Source organism: Sprattus sprattus (assembly GCF_963457725.1).
Source record: "Sprattus sprattus genome assembly, chromosome: 2".
NCBI lineage: Eukaryota > Metazoa > Chordata > Actinopteri > Clupeiformes > Clupeidae > Sprattus > Sprattus sprattus.
The window spans coordinates 35759729-35768553 of NC_137921.1; the positions used below are offsets into that span (position 1 = coordinate 35759729).

At 41.9% G+C, this 8825-nt stretch overlaps 1 protein-coding gene across 1 annotated transcript in view; it reads left to right on the top strand.

The window, feature by feature from the left end:
* LOC308360981 (calcium/calmodulin-dependent protein kinase type IV) overlaps nucleotides 1–5976 on the top strand; it is a gene marked incomplete at both ends in the record, with an annotated part of 30447 nt that extends 24471 nt beyond the window's left edge. The window contains 5 exons of the mRNA XM_080833183.1: nucleotides 2578–2652; nucleotides 3434–3509; nucleotides 4078–4204; nucleotides 4635–4787; nucleotides 5467–5976. Coding sequence (XP_080689309.1) covers nucleotides 2578–2652; nucleotides 3434–3509; nucleotides 4078–4204; nucleotides 4635–4787; nucleotides 5467–5976 — 941 coding nt within the window. The remainder of the gene's footprint in view (nucleotides 1–2577; nucleotides 2653–3433; nucleotides 3510–4077; nucleotides 4205–4634; nucleotides 4788–5466) is intronic.
* Nucleotides 5977–8825: the final 2849 nt, after the last annotated feature.

The following is an 8825-nucleotide window of genomic DNA, read 5'->3' on the forward strand; positions in this document are numbered from 1 at the left end:
GCCATGTTTCAAACAATACCTAACCTCAACTTTCAACTACCCAAGTTGAACACACAGCAAGCAAAAACCTTCTCCCCCTCGTTTCACCCTTGTGTCGACAACAAAGGAGTAATTTCTGTTCACTAACAATTAATAGAATCCCCCTTATTTCTCACATCTATGTATACTCTATGGTATGAATTTTAACCTTAACTTTGCCCAATTAAATTATCTCTTGTTACCACGTTTCCTAACCCAACCAAATCGTCCACAAATTCCAACTTTTTAAGCCTTCAGCCTACAATACAAGTCTATAGTCTCCGTTTTTAAAACCCACGTGTATACAAAATGCTTACCTCCTCACCAAACAATGAAAGCCAACCTTAGTATTGTTATAATCCAACAACACAAATCTCCTTCGTATCTACAAAGTTTTAATGTGCGTCGCCGGTACCAATATCAATGTATTAGAATAATAAACACGTTAAACAGTACGTCGCTCGTGTTTTAATACCACAAATTCAAGCCTTCGTCCTGAATAATCACGAAATCAACCAATTCCTACCCATAAACAAGACGAATTAACCTGAACTGTGTTCTATGGTTTCAATAAGGATAACAACGGCAATTTACAAGCTCATTACAACTAGCCATCCACCCAGATTTTTACCTGGAATGAACTGAAATCTCGTTGCGTTCATATACTGTCAAAATATTCTAATAACAATTCAAAATGACTTGGCTCCTGAATCCCTTCAGTAAGTTTATCAAGTTAAATGCACAATATGGCGATGTGATATTAATATAATTACCAGAAAGATTTTCACAGCGTTCGTCATCCACACGAGTAGGCTGCTAGATCTTAACTGCAAGCTAGGAATACAATTAACTATCATTCATACACGTGCACACTATTGCAGCAATTCCTATACTGCGTTTTAAGCACTGCTTTTTACAGAGATCTTTAATTATCTCATAACAGTGAAATATCCCTATCACACAAATCCCAAACAAACGTTCCTTTTTCAACCCTCGCAGTCACACACTCACACAACGCGTAGATAATAAAAAAAATCCTATCTCCCGTGAGATTTAGCCTTCCTGGCTTAGGACTTACTACCAGCCTCCGTGGCTGTAGGCCTATTACTTTCCCTTTTTACCGTCAAACAAAACAAACCCAAGAATAAAAAACTACAACCCCACTGAAACTTCCCATCTACAATCCAATCTGTGTTCGTTTTAGCAAAGACTAACAGAAGAGAGTTCAGTTCCGACTCAACTTACATCCATTAATAAGCAGAATTCACTTACTTTTTTATACGAGGCCTCTCGGACAAAGTTGAATCAAGGCTGAAACTCACAGTTTTCAATCTTTTTGCTATCACGTCGGGGTCACCAATATTTTGTGGCCAATTCTTAGTATTATAAACTAATTCACAATAAGAAGATGGATTAAAAATGCTGGTTTCAGTGCGATTTAATTGCAGATCTTTAAGCCACAATTAGAGAAAAACCACCGGCAGCAATTCTGCAGAGCTGCGTTCGCGGGCTCGTATTTAAAAACATGAACGACACTCCCATCTTCCTCAGGAGTGGTTGAACTCCTCACCCAATAAAATGACCTCCTGTACTCTAACTCCAACCAATCAGAAGGCTTATAACCTAAGTCTAACGACCCTCCCCTTCTCACTCATCTTAAACCGTTTGCTGTGTGTGTGTGACTAAAAACCCCTTGAACTAATTAAATGATTTGCTATATTTCTTCTTACTTAATTGTTACAATCCATCACATCCTTATCATTGGTTGCATATGTCTATGGGCCAGCTAACAATGAGGTAGCATAGCTAAGTTAAACTAGCTATCGATAGCTAGATAGTAAACTCATTTCAGAATAGACCATAAGACAGGCCATGCATGACATTAACTAAGAAAGAAAAAATAAATATGTGATTGGTTTACATATCCTTGTCTATTTGGGCAATTGTTATTATCATTGGAACCACTTTCCACTGTCAAAACTAGCCGTCTAGCTAAATCTGTTGGTTAACAGATTGTACAGCATTTCATATGAAGGATATTTGGTTGATTTAGCTCTAAGACCAGACAGGTAGGCATAGTAGTTGTATTGTGCTATCACATCATTTGAGTCTTCAAAATCTAGACTTGATATTCTCGTTTTTATTTTAATGATAGTACTGTTTATTAAGTATTGCCTTAAAATGATTATTTGCATTGAATTCATTGGAATTCAGCTGTAGGCATATACTAGGATATCTTAATATATCTTAGGACTAATTGTATCCATAATTTAAGTACTGCAAGCTAGACTATTATGCAGTTGTAAACACAACACAGGGGGTCCCTGGGCCTGAGAAGGGAAGGAAAGGAGTTTAATGTGGCTATAAAATGGACTATTAAATTTGACTTAAACTAAGAAGAATACAAATGACAAAATGTGACTTAAACTAATATGCATTTTTGTCTAAAGACTAAATCTAAAATAGCTGCCAAAATGTACACTGGAGTGATCTACACGAAGCCCAGTTGCTTATTCATCCCGTCTGTTCCTGACTCATCTGTGCCTTTCATGCTCTCAGCGGACTTCGGCCTCTCCAAGATAATTGATGAGCAGGTGACCATGAAAACAGTGTGTGGCACACCAGGCTACTGCGGTGAGTGCTCGCACTGTTCTTGTAAATAAATGAACACAGCTACTCAGTTTGTTGTCATGTTTGTAACGCCTATCATACAAATTCAAGCGTGCTCATTTAAACATAATTTACGTGAGGCTGGTTGCCCTTTTTACTTGCCTGGCTTTCTTGTTTGCAGGCTTACTTGTGTAAAATTTAGTATTTTCAGTGTTTATTGCATTTTGCACACCTTATAAATCCCTCTGTATGGGGAAAAAAATAATTTATAACACCATCTCCATCAGCAAGTGTATTGTTATATTTCTGATGGTATGCTTTTAGATTATTTTCTGTGCATGACCAGAAAGACTGCCAAAGCCTAAGAAGGGAGTAATATAAATGTGAGCAAAACTTTGACTGGACAACAGACTAGATGGTGGGTGGCCACAGCTGCGAGCACAGCTTTGAGCGCCTACTCATCCGGAGCCTCTCAGTCCTGTGATCTTCACAGTGCCAGAGTCTGGCTGTGCTGGTTGTCGCCCATGCCTATCCTAGGCCAGTCTGTGCCAGATGTCACCACAACGCTGATGTGAATGAATGAGTGAGATGATATTCAGATTCTCCACTCGACGGTCCAAATAGCGGCTTCCCTTGGCAACGGATCTGGCTCTGACTTGGTGCTGGTAGCACGGATCTGGCTCTGACTTGGTGCTGGTAGCACGGATCTGGCTCTGACTTGGTGCTTGTAGAGCACGGATATGGATCGTACTTGGTCTTTAGACCCTCTCTGACACCCTGACTCTGACTCTGTGTGTGTTCTTAGCCCCAGAGATCCTCAGAGGCAATGCTTACGGGCCCGAGGTCGACATGTGGTCTGTGGGAGTCATTCTCTACATCCTGTAAGTCCGCATGAACGTGAACATTACAACACATTTTATATAAGCGGTTATGAGACTGTTAGAATTTGTGAATAATGTTAACCCTTCTCCTTGATGTGCATCAGTATGATGTATTTAATATCATAATATGACAGCCTGATATGTTCGCTGAGAGATCAATATGACAGCCTGTTATGTTCGCTGAGAGATCAATAAAGCATTAATTGAGTTATTATAAAACTGATCATAATAGCAGTAATAACAAGGAATGTTAACAATCTAACTATGGAACGAGTTCCCTTTGGGGATAAATAAAGTACTCCATCTATCTATCTATCTATCTATCTATCTATCTATTTTATAGTCAAAGTAATAACAGTAAAAATAGTAGTTATTAAGTACCAATTGTAATTTCACTCCTATTATGCAGGATAGGTTTGATGTAAAAATGATAAAGGTTTCTCTGTCTGTACGTTTCACATTGTTGTTCAGCTGACAAGGCAAACAGTGATGCCTGCTCCAATCCCCTCCTCTCTCTCTCCCTCTCTCTCTCTCTCACTCTCTCTCTCTCTCCCCTCCTCTCTACCAGGCTGTGTGGGTTTGAACCATTCTTTGACCCGAGGGGTGATCAGTACATGTACAGCCGCATCCTCAACTGTGATTATGAGTTTGTCTCCCCCTGGTGGGATGATGTCTCCCTCAACGCTAAAGATTTGGTGAGCTCTCCCCTGAGACCACAGCTTCTCCGAGCAGGCCACGCAGGTCACATAGTGCCATGGCTATAGAGATAGACACAATCATACGAATGCACATAGACATACAGACAAACACAAACATAGACATTGACATTGACATTGACATGCAAGCAGTCCTCAGTTATTTTTGCACATTAAAAGCACCTAGAGTTTAATTATCTTAAAAGGATTTCTAAATGTGTTAGTCATTTTTTTCTAATAGCAAAGAAACTCTCAAAATTGTCAGGACATGGCAGATATGAGATACGCAATAATAGAGTTGTAGTTCTATTCATACACGTTAAAAAACTTTTTGTAATCTTTTTTTATCACACATAAAAATATGGTAGTAACATAGTAAAATGTAGTAATGAAAGAATGTTAATGTCGATCTGCTCCTATTGGGTCGTAGGTCAGCAAGCTGATTGTTCAGGACCCTCACCAGCGCCTGACGGTGGACCAGGCCCTGCAGCACCCCTGGGTGCTGGGCAAAGCAGCCCGCTTCTCCCACATGGACACCACCCAGAGGAAACTACAGGAGTTTAACGCTCGCCGAAAGCTCAAGGTCAGAGTGTGCAACGAGTGTGACACTGGGTAACTAATGAAACTACAGGAGTTTAACACTCGCCGCAAGCTCAAGGTCAGAGTGTGACACTGGGTAACTAATGAAACAACAGCAGTTTAATGCTCGCCGAAAGCTCAAGGTCAGAGTGTACAACGAGTGTGACACTGGGTAACTTATGAAACTACAGGAGTTTAACGCTCGCCGAAAGCTCAAGGTTAGAGTGTGACACTGGGTAACTAATGAAACAACAGGAGTTTAACGCTCGCCGCAAGCTCAAGGTCAGAGTGTGACACTGGGTAACTAATGCATGTGTGTGTCGGTCAAGGGACTGTGACTGCTATTGTTCCAGATTTTGTTTCATTCATTAGTGCTTGTTATGTGGTTCAGCGGAAGGGATAATTACAACGAGCTCCACAGCCAAGTGAACGCTCAGAGGGAAGCAATGTAATAAAGTCAACCTAAATGAGTCTTCATTGAAAGTAAAAAAAATAACAGAATCAAAGTTGCTATAGAAAATGATGCACGTCCTGTGAAAAAATACATCTGCTGAAGTAAACAAATAACGAATAAATAAGTAAATAAATAACAACAAGCCAAATAAACACGTCCTCTTGTAAAATAAAATAAACTCTTATTCTCTCTTGCCCTCTCTGGTCTGTCCTGGTCTTTTGGCACGCAGGCTGCCATGAAGGCGGTGGTGGCCACCAGTCGTATGCACGAGAGCTCCAGGAGGAGGACCGATAGCTGCGAGATGCCCGGCCCAGACAAGACGCCCAGCCAGAGCAGCATGCAAACAGAACCGGTCCCGGAGTCACAGGCCGACCCGGAACCTGCCAGAAAGACTACGAGCTCCACCTGTACAGAAGAACCAGAGGCGCCCCAGGATCAGCCTGTATGCACCTCGCCACTTCTGCCCGCGCACAGCCCCAAACCCCGCGCCCCTCCGCTGCTCGTGGGGGCTCCGACCGCAACCCTTCCCACCAGACCCCCCCTGAAACCTGACGGGCCGAAGCAGACCTCGGTCGTCCCAAAGACTGGCGCTTGCCCGCCTCGGCTGCCCATGAGGAGCTGCTCAGTGGTGGGGGGTGCCGGGGAGAAGTGCGAGCCAGCCCCCCCCAGCCCCAAGAGCCTCAGCAACGGCTTTGCCGTGGGGGTCGACGGGGGCAGCAAGATCACCCAGTGTCAGTAAGGGAGGGGTCTTCAGGTTTAAAATGGTGGGGGTGGGGGCAAATTAAGACATTAAGGCTTGATCAGTCAAGGCATTGGCACGCTGGACCCTACCCACACACACACACACACACCAGATGGAACACTGACCACGGGGACCTCAGACTGAGGCTGGGAGGGGACAGAGACTCTCTACCATCTTTGGGTCATCGAGACAATGCATATTTGTTCTGAGGAAGTTACGTAATAAATCCCACTGACACACTGACAGGCTTCCAACTGCCCACTTGCGACGTGACTGCCAACACAAAATGCTCCTATCGTCTCTCAAAGACTCCTTATCCAGGGGCATCTCTGCGATCAGGTTGATTGTGTACTCGGTTTTCATCCCCTGTAGATTTATAATGTTGTTACCATATGCAAATCAACGCCAACACACACTCCATACTTCCTTCTATTCTTTAGAGCTTTCAGATAGTAGGGGTGTTGTGTTTGTGGCCATAATATTATATGACTACGTAATTGTTTTTGGAATAGTTGGTAATAGTACCTACTATTTGTAAATATAGTTCTACTTGAAAATAAATATAATATCCTTATTGTTGTACTTTTAAAAAAATATGTATCCTTCTCCTTTAATTTGACTATACGGTCTTAGCAGATTTAGTTTGGCTTTAATTTGATATCTTTCTCTTGACTGACTGGTAGGTGTTTGTGCTACACTCTCTTTCCCCCTCCTCATGGCTGTGTACATTAGGTGACTCATGGGCTGAGCTCTGCTGCCATGACAACCACTCTACCTCCTCTGCCATTACAGGGGCTTCCTACTCCGCAGATGCCCCCAGAATCACAGAGCCAAGTTTAAAGGGCCAAAACTTAAGAGGTGTGAGCCACGTCGCCCCACTCCAAACCATTTGAGATCATCATCGTAATTAGCACTTCCAAAGGGCTGGTTTCTGGAAACCTCAGTCACTGGATTGGATTAATCTTTTGGCTTTTGTTTTTGTGTTTGCCCTTTTATGTTCTCCACTTATGTTTTCTTTTATTTAGAGAAAATTACTTTTAGCAGCTTAATTTCAAGTATCACTCTCTCTCTTCTATCTAAGTCATTGCCAACAAAAGTGGAAACGATGTTATGAAGGATATAAAGAAGCCACTGTATATAATTTGTTGACTAGTCATTACTGGTTACTCATAATTGTGCATTACATCAAATATTTTACAAAATACCAAACATTGCTTAGTTATATTGTATTTAGGCCTAATACATGTAATTGTAGGTGACATTTGTGTTTACTTTAAAGCTAAAGTGTTTTTATGAATAAACTTAATTGAAAATCCTGAGATTCTGGTGGTTCAAAAGAGTGAATATTCACCATTGCTTATTTCATATGTGCATTAAATGAAGAAATGTCTGACACTGAATTAAGAGAGATCATGATTGTAGACCCAACTCACATACTGAAATCAGAGATCATGATTGTAAACTCAACTCACATATGAACTGAAATCAGAGATATCATGATTGTAGACTCAAACTCACATATGAACTGAAATCAGAGAGATCATGATTGTAGACTCAAACTCACATATGAATGGGGTACGTTTCACAAGCCTGGCATAGGGCCAACATGTCAATCATAAATTGATGACATTAGCAGGTGCTGCTGTCAACATGTTCATTTTAATGTTAAACAGAGCATTAAGTGATTAAGTCATGATTCCTGTCTTACTCTGCGGCCCTGTCCCGATACCAATCCGAGCTTTTGTCATCACTGGAATAGTGGAGCTAAACCGCTGAGTGAGAAGTGGGAAACTCACACCATGAAATGGCCCATTGAGTAGGCCTCCATCTGAATGGCCTGGCTGACCACTTGTGTGATGCTAAACTGCCGTTAACGATGAGAAACATCTGGCTTGAGCTCTTAGGGAGAAATACAAAAAAAAAGGCATTGCTGCCAATTCGTACATCAAGTCAAGTTGTGAACGGAACTCTTCCTACACTTTACCTTCTCACTAATCCCTCATTCAGAATATCCTTCCTGGCGAAGAACCACAATTTGTGCCTTCTTGTGGCAATCTTTTTGATTGGTTCTCTTGCTTGAATTTACACCACATTTTGTCTGCCAATCAAAAAGTCATCAAATTTAATAAGCAACATAACTTTGATGAAGTAATTAAAATAGTTACATCACTTTTTATATTTATAACAAGAGGGAAGCAGTTACCAAAGCACTCTTGTTTATTTGGAAAGAACAGCTTGTGCTTAAGCATGGAAGAGCTGCCTGTGATCCACCTAACATGAGCCCCTATGAAACTCTGTTGAGGCAAGGCAGAATATTCCTGCTGCAAAACATCTATCATGTTTATGTCAAAATGTATTCTTTGTGTGACTAGCCTACTCTGACCAACTGCAGCCACTGGGCGTCAGGGTTGTTCCCTTGCTAGGCAAGTGGCACAACAAGTGTCAATGCAGATTCCGTGGGATTGAAAACACCCACAGTCTCGGTCCAAGCACATTCTTTAAAAAAGCTTCTGCCTCAACACATTTGCCACGTTTTGCCTCCGCACCTGTGCCGAGCTCTGCCAGGCAAACTCTGACATACAAACTCTGCCACAACTACATGTAGCCTACTGGAGGGCCATGGGCAGAGTTGACGTTCAGGTTCTGTCAGCCCAACCGCTCAGGACACTGATGCACTCATTGAAATGCGCCGCGACGTAGAGGAAAGGTTCATTCCCTGGGACCAGCCAGGACCTATTAATTTGTTGGAAAGAGTATAAGCAAACACTTGCATTCCTGAGTCTCCTGACAAGACTTGCAGCAAAATATCTGGGAATTGTTGCTTCATCTGTCTCTTTAGAAATTAC